Source organism: Cervus canadensis, chromosome 9 (assembly GCF_019320065.1).
Source record: "Cervus canadensis isolate Bull #8, Minnesota chromosome 9, ASM1932006v1, whole genome shotgun sequence".
Taxonomy (NCBI): Eukaryota; Metazoa; Chordata; class Mammalia; order Artiodactyla; family Cervidae; genus Cervus; species Cervus canadensis.
This window is the reverse complement of record NC_057394.1, coordinates 10,681,609-10,697,679: the sequence shown is the minus strand read 5'-3', so window position 1 is coordinate 10,697,679 and position 16,071 is coordinate 10,681,609. Positions and strand designations below refer to the sequence as shown.

The 16,071-nt window shown below is 38.5% G+C and overlaps 1 protein-coding gene across 1 annotated transcript in view; it reads left to right on the top strand.

Annotated features, from left to right (window-relative positions):
- The window catches only part of UBAC2 (UBA domain containing 2), a 163,064-nt gene that overhangs the window by 96,827 nt on the left and 50,166 nt on the right, over positions 1-16,071 (top strand). Inside the window, exons 5-6 of the mRNA XM_043477507.1 lie at positions 3,023-3,146; positions 6,577-6,624. Of these exons, the coding sequence (XP_043333442.1) occupies positions 3,023-3,146; positions 6,577-6,624 (172 nt within the window). The remainder of the gene's footprint in view (positions 1-3,022; positions 3,147-6,576; positions 6,625-16,071) is intronic.

Sequence of the window (16,071 nt, the reverse complement as noted above, 5' to 3'; positions counted from 1 at the left end):
GTGAAACTATATGTAACTTTGTTCTGTATTTTCCAAATCTCCTGTAAATATGTTATCATGCTTCATAATTTAAAAAATAAAAAAGAAGGGAAAAAAGAAAAAAAAAATTTGGATTGAAGAAGCCTTGAAGAAGACACTGTTGAGAAGTTTTTCAATTTGTTGAAAAGCCATCCTGGTGGGGTTTTTGTCTTTTAATTTTCAAAATAATTTTTGTTCAGTAAAGCATTTTTATTTTATGAACTTGTCTAGGTAAAGTAAATGTTCTAGCAAACTGGATCTCCCCTTTTTTGGTATTAGAGTAGTCAGTATATAAAGAAGAGGTGCCAGGGTAATTGTCCTTTGAGATGCTGTTGATGTTTACTATGAGAGAGTTTCATGAGTTCACAAACCTTATTTTTATTGTTGAAAGTTACCAGGATTTCTTTAGTTGTAGTATAAAAGTGGAGTCACTGTCCTTTTTCCATAGAAAATGTAAGATGAACATTTGTGACCTGACCTGAGTGCTTCTATTTTATTTGTTCTGTCAAGCACAGTTGTGAGTATATAGGAGATACTCAACAAATGTTAGTGACATTAGTGAATGAATCCTTTACATCGTGTATTCCTTTGTACTTCAGCCCTGTATGCTTAAGCCAAATAGGACTTCCAGAAGTTAGCTGTTCTCAATATGAAAAGGTCAGGCTGAGTTACTGTTGACAGTATAAAGAACAAATGTTGTTGTAAAATAAGGAAAAGAGAAAGACTGGTCAGTGACTAATCACACTCAGTGTGTATAGAAATAGCAATGGAAATTTTCTACAGAGCAGCCGGTACCACCATGGTCTGAAATATGTGCTTCTGTATATTGGGTAGATGTGGTTTAGTATTTAGTCATCATTTAAAACTACTTAGTGATGAAGAACTTCTAAGGAATTTTGAAACTTCTTCTATTGGTATATAAGATATGAACTGTGGTCATTAAAATTCCTATCAATATTTCTTAGTTTACACTGAAATGTACCCTCAAGAACTCTGCTTCAGATGTTTTATTATACTGTCACTCTTTACATTTATTGCTATATGTTAACAGAAGACCTTCTATAAATTGAGTACCTAAAGACATGTTCCTTAGTCAGAAACTTCAAGTGCAACCAAAATAGGGTTTTCTTATTATTACCAAGAGACCAACAGGCCATAGTTTGAGTGTATCTATGAAACTGTATGTCTTAATCCCATTAAAATAATAAAGCAAGAAAAGGGGCTTTTTAAAACTAAAGACAAATCCTGCTATATGGCTTTATCACTTTAAAGAGAAATTTATTTATTCAGCAAGTACCAATAGAAGAAGTTTCAGAGTGCTGCCATCTACCTCATTTTCAACATGTGGTGGCTTTTTGCTTTGTTTAAGAGTAGAAGGGACAGTGGATGATTTTTTAATAACATATTCTCTATCAAAGATGGGAAAATGTTCTAGAGGGACCTGTTGTTTCCACAGAAATGGTAATGAGAACATTTCTTTGTGGAAGTGAAAAATATTTCTTGCATTTTTCTTATGATGCAATAATTTCTTTGTGTGACACCAACTCATCCAAAATACGAGGAAATAAAAGACTAATTAAATTAACAAGTGTTTAATGAAGAATGTGTGCTAAGTGTGTGTACAAACCACAGGACCCATTCATGTCTCCTGCCTTACCCTGGTAGGAATGTGTGTTTGCAATCCTGGAGCTAGTTCCTTGAGGTTAGGGGCTGCTTCCTACTTAGAGGTGTTGATGGAGCTCCTGTACCTGGCCTGCTGCCTCTCACACAGCGCCCAGGTGATTGATTCATTGATTCACTCGAACAGTGAAACTGGGGTAGCTTCAAGGGCAAAGGAGAGCAGCTAACCACCAGGAGGGTTGGAGAAATCACTGGGGAGAGGAGCTGAGCTCTGTCGTACACCATAAGCGTAAGTTTCCTAAGCAGAAAAGTGCAACAGACACTTTTGTGTTGAAAGAATAACCTGCATCAGTGAGTAGTCAGCAGAGGTTAAGGTACCCAGGGAGCATCTGGACGGGGAGGGGGTGAGAGGGGATGGGCCAGATCAGGGGAAGGGAGAAGAGGATGGTTGTAGGAAACCACACTGGTAAGAAAGAATCACAGGGTTTGCTAGTTCATCCTGATGTTTGAATTTCCTCCTTGGATACTGGGAGCCTGTGGAAGGAAGGGTTTTAACCAGGGGTGTGACATGATCAGAGCTGCGTTTGAGGAAAGAAAATACTGTTGGCAGTATTAGGAGATGGATTCAAGAGAAACAAGTCTTCATGTAGAAAGACGTTTGTGACTTTTGAGTACGTCAAGTTGAAGGTATCAGATCGAATTTCACAGCCAAGGTGAGGGGACAGTCAGACAGCTTGGGGACTCACTTCATTTTTTTTAGTTGAAGGCGTAGAAGGGCTTAGGGTTATCCAGAGAGAGACTGGAACAAGGAGAAAAGGCTTCAGTGGAACCCTGGAGAAGGTAGAAGAGAGGTGGGAGAAATCATGGGTAAACCAGCAAGAAGCAGGGTTTTAAGACAAAATCAGGAAGACATTTGAGGAAGGGAGGACAGGAGCACAAGCCTTGTCAGGTGCTACAGTGAAACAATTGGACAAAGTCTGACATGAAGATTTTGCGTTTTACCATGTGAACTGTAATGTTTCTTGATTTTGGTTTGTCTCACTTCTTTCATCAGATTTCAAGTCATTCATGAGAAGAAAATGTAGCATCAGCTTTACATTTTCTCACAGTGCTGACAGTTCATTAGTAGATGCCAAACCACTACTTTGCAATAGCTTTGGGAGAGTTAACGAAGATTGGATAGTTAGAGTTCTCATAAAATATTCTATATATGTACAAATTATTTTGGATGTATTGTACATGTAGAAACCAACTTGTGTATCTAAGATCATGCTTTCAGAACGAAATAAAATGATAAGCAGTGTTACTTCAGATATACATTTGCCGTTGGTGTTGTAAATTGAGCATTATACCATAGTGATTTTTTTTTTATTTGTTTGCATAGCCTGGCACCTGTGTTTGCTCTCTTTGTACCATTTTACTGCTCCATCCCAAGAGTCCAAGTGGCACATATTCTGGGCCCGTTGTCCATCACAAACAAGACACTGATTTATATATTGGGACTACAGGTACAGTATACATTTTTCTGTTCACATTTCTTTAACCAGATCTGTCTCTCTCTCTCTTCTTTTTTTTTTTTTTTTTTGGTCTTTTTCTCATTTGATCTCCTTGAAAACAAAGTTTTTTTTCCCATAAGTTTGCCTTCATGATCTATATCAAACGTTCAAAGGAAGTGTTACAGAACAAGAACATCAAGGTATATAAGGTACTAGAATACTTTCATAGCCTTTAGAAATCTGATAAGCGCTTTCACTGTAATTTGTATCGGTGGAAAATATTTTAATTTTGTTGTACAATTGCGAGTAAGTACTTTTTCAAAAGTCGCAGTATGAAGTGGAAACATGAGAACAGTCCAAAGGCAGAACGTGGAGAGCCACTGCCAAAATTAATTCATTGAATACAGAGTCACAAGTAAAGCTCTGCAGCAGGAACCAGATACGTTTTGCCAGCCTCATAGCTCCTATGCTGCAGCCGGCTTGATTGCACTGTCGCCATTCGCTAAATGGTTTGACCCGATGGCCATTAGTGGACTTACTGTTTGACTTAAATCGAAAAAGATTGTCTTCACCAACATTCAGTGAATATTAATTGCTCTCTGCTAGGTTCCAGGCTGAGGAATAGAAGATACGCGTGATTTTCAGTTTTCTACCTGTAGCATTACACCTGTCACTTTTCTCTCACTCTCACACCTTTTAATGTAAACTTTTATTCTGCTGTTTCCTGTGGTACCGTATGTAGCTTGGCCTTTTGATCCACTGTCAATACTCATAACATTCCTTATCCCACACACATCAAACCGGATACCAGTGTCACTGTACAGTGCCCTCCTCCCTCCCCTTTTAACCTTCAGCATTTCCTCCACCTTCTCTTGTCTGCTCTCACGTGTTATCAATGGCCCATCTGGGGTGGGTGTTTCCTTACCACTTTTACAACCATTTCTCATGAGATATGTTTATTCCTCATCTCCCAGCCTATGTAGCTTTACGCTCCCCTTTGTCCTCTCTCGTACTCTTACAACCTGAGAGCCCATTTCTGCATTTTACTCTTATTACTAGAGTTTGCAGCGGCATGCTTAGTTCTTTTCAAGATGTTCCGACAGAAGGCAGAATGCAGTGGTCGCAGAGTCCCCTGGGCCAGGGGCAGAGACCCAAGTTCCAGTTCTGACATGGCATACGCAAGCTTGACACTTGGGTCAGGTCATGGAAGCCTCTGATCCTCATTTTGACTCTAGTTAGAGAGCAGCTTTGAGTGTGGAAAACACTGTTTCGTTACCTGTAGTGCGGGAATTCAGTGGAGCACTGTGGCAAGTCTTTGGAGCCAAGTGGACATTGGTTTAAGTACTTGCTCTGGTAATTATTTTCCTTTTCCATCACTTTTTCTGAGCCCCCATTTGCCCACCTGTAAAGTGGGAACAATGATATCTATTTAACAGGGTCATTTGAAGATTTAGAGATTGTAGCATTGGGTTTTGGGGCATAATCAGAACAAGTAATAAGAAACTAAGTCATTTGGTTCCTAATATTAATAATTTATGTCTGTATGACTGCCACCTTTGGTTTTTCTGAGATCGTGAGTGGTTTTGTTTTGTCGTTTTTTTCCTTTTCTTTTTTTTGGTGGGGTAGAAGTTGATGCAGAAAGTAGAGGTGGAGATGCCCCAGGCCTCTTGATAAAATTCAAACTCTTCAGTGTAAATGACATCCAGGATTTCTTCTTGCCCATCTAGTATCGACTCCCACCCTTCCTCTACCTTGACGTGAGTGTGAACCTTTTATTCCCCAGACTTCTGTTCCCTCCCCACCATCCCTCCCCTCCTAACCTTCACACATGTTTCTATGCCTCTCTTACTCAGCAACTTTTTGAAACCAGGGATGTTTCATAGATGAGTGATTGAATGACTGTAGTCCTTATCAGGAGAGCAAAGACATTTGTTGTGTACATTGAAGTACACAGGGCCCAAGAGCCAGTCATGTAATGCCCAGTGCTAGGGGCCATGGAGGATAAAACGAAGCTTGAGGTGCAGCATTTGCCCCTCGGGGAGCCCAGCAGTGAGAAAAAACACACAGCAAGTGCTGCGGAAGTATTATTGTTCTCTGTACTTTTGGAAGAAGACTACAGAACAATATTTTTCCACGTAATTCTCATTCTTGCTGTTTTCAAAGTCATTCACACTGAACAAGCATCCACACTCGATCAAAGGATTAAATTTTAGATCAAGGGATTAGAGTTGCAGCCGGTGCTCATTTCTCCATGAGCTAACACAAGAGCACAGCTTGTCAGACTCCTTTTTACCTGTGCTTTGCCATCTCTTACCTTTGTATCTGTCTTCTTCCTATGTATCTTTTTTTCTATCTATCCTTGATAAATGTGCACGACTTTGAGGTTTTCATCTGGCACTGATGTCAGCAATGAACCTGCTTCTTTCTCTATGAGCAGAAACGCTTAAATTCCCTATCTAGCGATCTAATGATCTAATTGTGAACAAACACTAAGATACAAATCTTTATTTTTAGTCTGCATATGTGACTTCATTTTATTCTCTAAATATTTCAGTATTAATATTATATTTCAGTGTATTTCCTATAAATAAGGTCATTCTCTTGCATAACTACTGTTCAGTTAACAAAATTGGGAAAATAACATTGATAAAGTCTTATTCAAATTTTACCAGTTGTCCCGATATTATCCTGTTACTAGGCTACAAATCTCTCTTTCTTGCAGGAACACTTGGGAGATGTTTTATGACTTTAAAAAAAAAAAAAAAAACCCTGAACACAATCCTTGAATGTAAATGATTTGAAAAAGGCAGAGATTTCATGAGACCATTTCTAACTACTTTTGCTATTAACGAACTCTGAGGCCTGTTACTTGGTTCGCTCTTTTCTGGGCCAAACTGGAATGAGAGGATCAGTGGTTCAGCAGAGCAACATGGGGCAAGAACCTGTATGCTGACAGATGTCTTCCATCTAAAACTAGAGTAGCAATAATAAGAAATTGAAATAAGAGAATTATATGAACTATAATATATGTCATTACTTGATACTAAACATTGGGTGGTGACTACATATTTTCCGTGTTGTTAAAGCTAATAATTTCTGTCCATATAGTACTTTACTTTGTGTAAATCAGTTAATGTCCATTTGTAAACAAGAATGTGCTTGAATTTCACTTATTTTTCTTTGCACAAGAGTGAGCTGGTTTCAACCAATCTGTTTTAGGCTATCGAAAAGCTGAGTGAGGTCTTGGTAGAAGAGGAAAGAAAAGAAAAATTGGTGTATTATTTTCCTCTATGTAACAGAGTATTTGGTAATCTATTTGTTTAGATTAAGAATATATATAATTAAGACAACAGAAATGGTAATGACTATAATTATGTAAAAGTAAATATGCTGTGACTGGCAGTTGAATTTCATTTTTAGTTGCTTTTTTTTTCTTTTATAGCTTTTCACCTCTGGTTCCTACATCTGGATTGTAGCCATAAGTGGACTTGTAAGTGTGATTTCCCCCCTCCCCCACCTTCCCTCTTTCCTGAAGAAAGTTGAGGGAAAATGTCATATTGAGAGTATGGGTCATATTCAGTTGTCTTCAGATTTCAGATTCCATCTCAAAGCTACTTCCTTAGTGATGAAAAAGCCAGTTACATGGATCATTGAGACAAAAGAGGCCAGATTATCTCAGTTTTCAAGGTAGTTTTAATGAAAGTTTTAGCCAAGTTTCTTGTCCGTGTTATTTTTAAATTACATTAGCAGTAGTCGAGCTCATAGCAGGACGAAAACAGCAGAAAAGAAAATGAAGAAGTCTGATTTGTCAAAAGTAGGGAGAGATATTTTGTTTCTTTCGGAAAGAGACTTGGTCATGCAAGAGGAAAAATAAGGTTAAGTGGAAAGTCAGTTGGATGAGAACTGATGCAAGATTCGTCAGGGTGTGTGGCCGGAGAAGGAAGAGGGAGCTAGCTGAAGGATTTGGGTGGTATCTCATCTGTGTGCCACACAGAAGCTTCATCTTCCCCATCCCCATGCTCTGTATTGTTTTGTTTTATTTTAATTAATACATGTTTTCAACTCTATGAGGTATCAAGAAGGAATCTAAAGCATGAAATTGGGCTTTATTTTTCATCCATGGCTTAAATTCGAACTCCCAGATTTCTATAAAAAATAAGTCTATAGCTAGTATATGTGGAACATAGTTTTAATTTCTTTCTTGGAAATGACTAAGAAAGTTACAGACTAGATTCACAGGGATATGTATAACATCAACAGGAAAAGCTTTGGACATGGCTTTGCATTCCACTGGGCCCCCCTGGTGGCTCGTGAGTAAAGAATCTGCCTGCAATGCGGGAGACCTGGGTTCGATCCCTGGGTCGGGAAGATCCCCTGGCGGAGGGCATGGCAACCCACTCCGTTATTCTTGCCTGGAGAATCCCATAGACAGAGGAGCCTGGTGGGCTACAGTCCACAGGGTCACAAAGAGTTGGATTTGACTTGGCGACTAAGCCACCACCACCACCACCATGCATTCCACTGCAGACATTTTAAGTTATCACTCCTTACTCTTGTTTCCTGGGTAAATAGCATGATGGGACACTGGGTCATTACTTTAAGCCGGCTCACTTCTGTCCTTCCGTCATGCTCTCTGTATTAACCCTTTTCTGTGTTTGTTCTTTTCATATACAACTTATTCCTTCACTCCTCGCAGTTTCCAGCCACAGTTCTGAGGATTGAAGTGACTTTGTTTCCCCCCCGCCCCAAACACTTTCCACAGATGCCCAGATTGGCTTCAGGACCGCAGAGCTGAAATCCATTGTGAGGTCTTCAAACCATCTGAGCCACCTGGTATTCTTAAGACTTGCAGTGACTTAAGGACAGCCTGGGGTCATTCTGCCCCTGTGAGGCGCAGTGGCCAGGCTCTGCCCCATCTAATGCCATCCCCACTTGATCTGCCAGCTTGACTGGCGGGTTTTTAACCAACCTAAAGACAGTACGTTGCGAGTTCATTGCTTTCATGATGAGAGCAGCCTGAGAATTTAGTCTTTCATTTGTGATACATTCTGTTTCTCTTAACAGTGATAATCTTCAGTCCTTTTTTTCCTAAAACATCCAAAAATTTGAAAACTACCTTATTGTATTACATCTCATTGCATTCGTTGTCTGTTGATTGATTTGCTGTCATTATCTGAGCCCTTCTTTAATATAAACTCACTGTGTGACTCATTTGTTTTAAGACATCCCATTTTATTTCTTTATTCTGTTTGTAGACGCCTGGTTTTCAAATAAGTTCCTGATATCACCTCAGAAAGTTTCGCTTTGTGACATTCAGTGCTCTAGAATTGAAGGTTGCATTTCTCATCTCTTTCTAGTCTTTTTAAAATCTAAAGTTTGTGTGTTGTGGTCAGTCTTTTCTAGTACACATGCTTAACAGGTGGTAAGGGGCTGATTTAATTTCATAAAGAAATCAGAAGTTTAACAAATTTTTAACATTAACATTCAGAAGAGTGAATTGAATTGCATGATATTTGAAATATAATTTTCAGATGAATGTAGCTTTAGAATAATCCCATTATTAATATCTCTAAGCCAATTCGATGTTCACTTTATTGTAACTAATTCAACCAGGGTTACAGACCTCCTACCATTACACAAATCTGATAAATCTTCCTATCGGCCTTGTACTTTATTATTATCCCACGGTAGTTAGATGATACTAATTGTGTTGACTTAAAATGATTAGTGTCAGTGATAATTATCCCAGTTTTCCTTCACATTATACCGTAGATGTTAGTGCTTGTTTTGAATTTAATGAATATTTTGTTTCTGACTTTTTTCAGAAAAGCACACTTTTATTATGAAATATTTAATATAATATGGTATACTTTAGATAAGGATAATTATAAAGGAGGGTGTTGTTTGTGAGTGTTTGGTTTACACACCACTGATTATAGGATCGAGGTCTGAGATTCATAAAGCCACAACTTGTCCCAGATGTCTCTTGCTCAACGTGACTTCTCTCCCCATATTTATCAAGCAACTTCCTTTTTTTGTTTTTTGGGGTTTCTTTTTGGTTTTTATGTTAAAATACTAAAAATTTTTACTCTTCCCAAAAAATGCACAGATAATATTCAGTGTTTTGGAGGAATGTTAGAAAACCTGTTGATAAAAGATCACATTTTAGCTCTGAAATCAGTAGTTCTCCTAACATACTCTGTGTAGTAAGGAAGTAATTTTATTTCAATCTGTGTTTTTAAGAGAAAGAGCTTTTTTTTCCTTATAAAGAGACATTTGTGTAAACATAAGTAATGTGTTATCTGCTGTCATAGAAACCAAAACCTTTACTCATGCTTTTCTGAAAAGCTGCCAGCTTTGGGTTTATTTTATTTAGTTATGGGTGGATTTATTTTGCTTTAGGCCAGTTTTTCTCTCTCCTGTGTCACCCATCCTTTCATGATTAGAAATGTTTCTGAATACCCAGCTTAAAAATACCCCACTGATTAAAAGAGGAGAAGGAGGGTAAATTCCATTAGTACAGTATTTTGCTAGGTTGGGAGTGATGTCACAGAAGAGAATAAGGACTAAGTATTTTTCCTGGTTGGAGAGGGGTTAGGGTTAGGGAAGCATGTTTGGCTTTCAAGGAGCAATAATGAGTTGATTTGCCCAGAACAGCTAGGATCCATTTTTCGATCCCTCGGGGATTCCAGTTGCTGCCCAGAAAGTATAAGGGGCATTTGGTTTTGCATAAATATTGAGATTACTCACATGTAACATTGATACCTATTTTAATATCGCATTGTTCTTCCATCGACAGTTCTGGCTTTGAATACCAACAGTTAAGGCCTAAAAATATGACTGTTTCCTTGAAAGTTGGCAGAATTGTATAATAATTGATATAGTACACAAGTGAAATATTTCCATTTAAGTGGGTACTTCAGAAATATTAGTCTGCACCTCCTTGAGTCCTATTCCCACCTCATGTCTCACTATTCTTCTTCATGTCTTTTTTTTTCTCTTCTTCACGTCTTTTGTGAGAGATCTTCTTTGGAGGAAGTCACTCTGTATTCCACAGTTTCACTACATTTGCTACACGTTAATAAGACTTTTTTCCTTAAAGAAAACATTGCTTACTTATTGAGCTTTAGGTTCTTTGTGTGGTTCTGCAGAAAGCCTTCAGGCCGTCCATAGCCCTGCACTTCTTCATTTTCTGCCGTCCTCTGAATCATAGTAGTGAGTCATTAGCACCGGGATGTACCCTAAATCTCAAAAGCTGAAGTCTCAGGCCTGAGCTGATTCTGGAATGATTAAAATAGAAAGAGCCTGCTGTTGCCAGTTTTTGTCTTTTTACAATTCATGTCTTTATCATCGTTTGGTCCTCTTTCAAGCTGTTTTAAGAGCAGGTGAAGAGGCAGGCCTGTCCTTCTCAGACTCTGGCTTCTTCCCATCATCCTGTCCCTTTCACAGCCTAGCCATTTCTTGCATTTGTTACCTGCTCTGTACAGTATGTCAGACTTTGATTATCTTGCAATCAAGTCACCGTAGTGTGAAAGAAAATCTGTCCTACCCAGTAACAAGATTAGAAACATAGATTCATACCAGATTCATTAGGACTTTGGATGTGGTCTGAGTTTGTATGTTTTTTCTGTAGGCAGTGGGTATAGATCTTTAAAGAGTAAATCTTTAAAGCTTTTCAAACAAAAGCTTCATGATGGTGCGAGATTATAGATGTCTTATTAGGGTTTATAAGTCACAGAAGTGGGGAAGGGGAGAGTTAAACAGCCTTGAAGGAATCAGGATGGCTCATCTGTGGGCTGTAATTTACCTGTCTCTCTTCCCCCACAAGAGTTTTAAAGACAAAAAGTAAAACATTGTCTGATGATAAGTGTAAAAGAAAAAGCATCAAATAGAACCTTATGTTGATGGGCTTTCCATGATAAATCATTAAGCGAAAAAAGCTCGTGGACCTAGCGGAATCCACTGTGGAAATCAGAACTTCTTTGGAGGAAGTTTTGGAGCCCTGACCTATTTCCCAGGTGAATGAGGATGGGTTTTGGTTCCGCTCCTTTTCACATCTTTCTCTGCTCTTCACGCTTGCTTTTCTTCTTCCTTATTCTTTCTTCCCTTAGATTTCTTCTCCCGGCTCACCAAAGGAAGGGTACAGCATAGCAGATCATCATTCGATGCCCAAGGTTTTCAGTTGAACCTGAGGGATTGAGATGATTTTCTAGCAGTTCATTGCAAATGAGGACAGAAGCTGCAGAGGGAAGTCGAGGGTGATCAGAGCTGTGAGGTGGGTTGGGCTTGTGAAAGAACCTCGTGTAGAAGACAAGGTGGATCCTTAGAAAGCAGCCGTATGTAGAAGGTGCTTTCACCGTCTTCTAATTAACACAGTATTTACAATCCCACCACCAGATTGAGTGCTTATCAGTCCATTGTACAGTGCCCTCTCTCTCTCTCTGATTCTTTCACACCCTCTCTCCTCCCCCCGCCCCTTTTCCCTCCCTTCCTCTCTGAGCCCCCTTCCCCTATCCTGACCCTAGATAGCCTGGACCTACTGAAAGAAACCTTCTGTCCTCTGCCTTATTGCAATGGTTGCAACTCAGTCCACAGCTGACAGAATGTCATCTTAGACAAGTGTTGCTTGGGGAATGACTGGTAGACTTTTAAATGTTCTATGCAGAACAAGTGAAATCATGCCATTGTTTTGATAAAAACTGGCACAGAGTGCCTCATAAAATAGAGCTATATAATTGGCATTACTGTCACCTATCTTTTACCTATAGGCAAAAACCTTGCCCTCTGGCAGAGCCTCTCAAAGTTAGGCCTCCTCGGGTCCCTGTCTCAGCCCGTAGACCCTGTACTCCAGAGTCGCTGAGCACTTTACCCTTCTGACATCTCATGCTGTCTTGAGATTCTTTGTCATCACTTATTTTTCTATAACAAACCCACAGCACATGCTATGTCCCAAGTATTTGTAGTAGATTATATTGTTTGTTCAGCTGTTTTGTTGGTTGAGAGTATTTGCTGCCCCATCTCCCTAGGCCTCTCTCTGCAGGGCCTCTAGGGGCTGTGTGAACGTCAGACTCCACTCTGTGACTTACGTGAGCCACCGGACTATGAGCAGGAGTGATGAGTGCTTCTCAGGCAGAAGTTTTAAGCACCCTTGGTGGTCCCACCATCGCTCTGTTCATTTCGTCATGAGAAAAACACGTGCCAGATAGAAGTTGCTCCCTCAGCCCAGATCCCAGAATGAGGAAGACACACAAGCGGCGCTATAGCCAACTTGTAAGATGAGTGAGAAACAGCCTTTGTTAAAGCAACTGAAATTTGGATAATTTGTTATCAAGGTATAACCTAGAGAAAGCAGACTAATGCAGCTCTTTTCTAAGCACTTTACAAATACTATTTAACTAGTCCTCCTAAAAACCTGATATTATAGACACTGTTGTCCCCATTTTATAGATAAAGAAACAGGGACAAAGAACTTACCTGCCAAGAATACAAGCTGATAAGTAGTGGAGACAGTGTTCAAATGCAGGTTCTGGAGCTTTAGCATCTGTGCTCTTCAGAGGTAGCTTTGCATAACCATATGGCAGTTTCTTCCAGCCATCTCCATTCCTTCACCATTAGATCCCTTCTTTTCCTAGAAAATCGTATTCATTTAAATTCTGACTCTGAAGCCTTCTCTGAATCTGCCCTTTCAATTTAGAAACTATACATTATTCTTTATCATCCCCAGTGCCTAGCAAAACATCTGGCATTTTATCTATATTCTAGAAATACTTGCTGAGTTTCAAAATTCAGTATTATCAAAATAATCACTTCTGTACAACAAAACACTGCTATTCTTTGTGATTGTCAGAATGTTGTCAGTGTGTGCCGCCTCATTAGGTTCTTGACACAGTCTCTGCAGTGGTGGGGAAAGTGGGCTTCTTGTTTTAAAACTGAAGCTCAAGTTGCACAACTGCTGGGCTACTGAGCCAGAACCAAAGGCCAGGTGTTCTGGTGGTCCAGCAGGCCCAGCACCTTCCAGTGCATATTTCAAGGCTCTCATCCATGTCTGCTTCAAACACAAGACACTTAGGTACCAGCTGTTCTTAGATCTTCCTTGCCAACCCCACTAAGATGAGGCCCTGATCATCATCCATGGAGACTGGATATTGGAGGGAGATCCTGGTCATGAAGAAGTTTTAAAAGTACCCAGAAGTGCTGAAAGACCTGTACCCCCAGTAATTCCCTGCAGCCTTCATTATGAATTTTGTGGGCTGACCAGTATCCTAGAAAACTATCCTGTTTGGCAGCCTCTGCTTTCTTCTTAATACGAAGAATTTGGTCTGTAGCTGTACTGTACTTTCTCTTCTAAGATCATCAAAGATATTTATTTAACTTAATATTTATTTAATCCATCATATGGTCCTCCATATGATGGATTAAAAATGCAGCTCAAACATCACCTTCAACAAACTCATTGTCTTATGTCTCTGGCATTGTCATGCACAAGAAAACGAAGTAAAGGATGGCTTTGAGAAGGCTTAAAGGGTAGTGTAAAATATATTAAGCTGGGTCACTACTGCTGCTGCTCAAAGGGAAAAGAAATGGAGGGAGATAAGAGGTCAACAAGAAAACACCCAGATGTTTCGTTCTTGATAATTTTACTGATAGACTACATGGCAGTTGCCACACAGAGTGCTTTTTCCCTTTTCTCACAGTCTTTACATTGTTTTCCTATCAAGAGATAGAAAGTCTTGATTCAGTTTTGATTATCTCTTTCAACTGATTTTTTTGAAATAGAAATGTCCAGTGTTCCTTCCTCTTTGGGGCTGATTATGTTGATATTTTTCTTACATCTTTATGATCACCTCTGGGAAAGAACTATGGTAAAATCAATGCATGTGATTTTTAATATATTCATTATATGCATGCTTAGTCACTCAGTCATGCTGACTCTTTGTGAACCCCATGGACTGTAGCCCGCCAGGCTCCTCTGTCCATGAGATTATCCAGGCAAGAATACTGGGATGAGTTGCCATACCCTTTTCCAGGGATCAGACTGGGGTCTCTGGCATCGCAGGCAGATTCTTTACTGTCTGAGCCACCAGGGAAGTTGACATATTCATTATAAACAATAGCATAACTTATTATCAGAAAGCCTTCTTATGTTTATGTTAGCTGGAAATATTTTCAAAATATCAGAAGTTTTTTGTTGCTGAAGACTGGTTTCAGTCTGTGAAAACCTCACCTCTTTTATAAAATTTAAGATGAGAAGTATATATCTAGAAATTTCAGTCTTCCTAGATCACGTTTACTTTTTAATGAAATTTTTTTTCTTTTTTGTTTACTAAAGTATTACAATACAAAAAAATTTACCAACTTTAAATGTACAGTTTGGTAAATTTGGGCACTTGTATACTGTTTTATAGCTACCACAACAGTCAGGATAGAAAACATTCTCCTCTCCCTAAACATTTTTTTTTTCATTCCTTTTGCTCTGTCCTCTCACCCACCTGCCATCCCCAGATAACCACTGGTTTCTTTATGTCACCACAGTTTTGCCTTTTCTAGAATCTCATATAATTTGAATCATGTAGTATGAAGTCTTTTATGTTCTACTTATTTCTCTTAACATGCTATTTTTGAAATCCATTTACCTTTGGTTACTGTTTTATTCCTTGTTATTGTAAATATCAATCCCTGGTATGTTACACCACAATTTGTCTGTTCAGTAGTTGGTGAATATTTGGGTTATATCCAGGTTTGATTATGAGTAATGTTGCTGTGAAAATCTGTGTACACATTTCTGTGTGGACATAGGTTTTTACTTCTCTTGGGTAAATGCCTAGAAGTAGAATTGCTGGAATTTATCATTTGAAAAATATATGGTACCATATTATTTTACAAGGTGATTATACCATTTTGCATTTCCACCATCAATACATGAGTGTTCCAATTCCACCATCTCCTTGCCAGCACTTGGCATTGTTAGCCATTTTAATTTTAGTCATTCTAGTTGGCGTGCAGTTTTATCTTGTGGTTTTAATTTGTGTTTCTCTAATGACTAGTGATTTGAGCATCTTTTCTTATGCCCATTTTATATTCTGTGTATAAGCCCTTTGTTGAATATATTTTATAAAAATTTTGTGCCAGTCTGTGGCTTGCTTCTTTGTTTCTTTAACTATTTCTTTCAATAAGCAAAAGTTTTAAACTTCATTAATTCAGTGTTTCAGTTTTTTAAATAGTTCGAGCTTTTGATATCTTATTTAACAAATACTTGCTAATCTGATGTCACAAACATTTTGTCCTGTGTTTTCATCTAGAATGTAATAGTTTTTGCTATTACATTGAGGTCTGAGATCCAATTTGAGTATAATTTTTGTGAAGTTAAGGATTGAGATGTATTTTTTTTCCATACAAATGTCTAGCATTATTCCATCAATGTTTGTCAAAAAGACTTCTTGGTGTGTTACCCTGGCTCCTTTGTTGAGAGTCAGTTGACCAATGTGGGTCTGTTTCTTGACTTTCTTTTCTATTTCAGTGATTTATATGTGTATTCTTATACCAGTACCACATTGTTTGAGTACTTTTGAGTATGGTAAGTCTTAAAATCAGGTAATGCAAGTATTTCAGCTTTGTTCATCCTTTTTCAAAGCTGGTTAATCTATTTTAGGAACTTTGATTTTCCATGTGTACTTTTAAATTAGCTTGTGATTTTCTTCAAAAAAGAAAAAAAATTATAATTTAACCTGAGATTGCACTGAAACTATAGATCAATGAAGGAAAAATAGCCATTTTAATGATTTTAAAAGTATGGCCACAAATTATTTTGTATTTCAAGAAATGGAACTTAATTCCCCCCCTTCTAGAATGTGAGCTCTACTCAGCAGTTCACTTACAATGAATAGAAAATGGCAGAGATGATGGAGTGTGGCTCCAAAGGGTGGATCACAAAAGACAT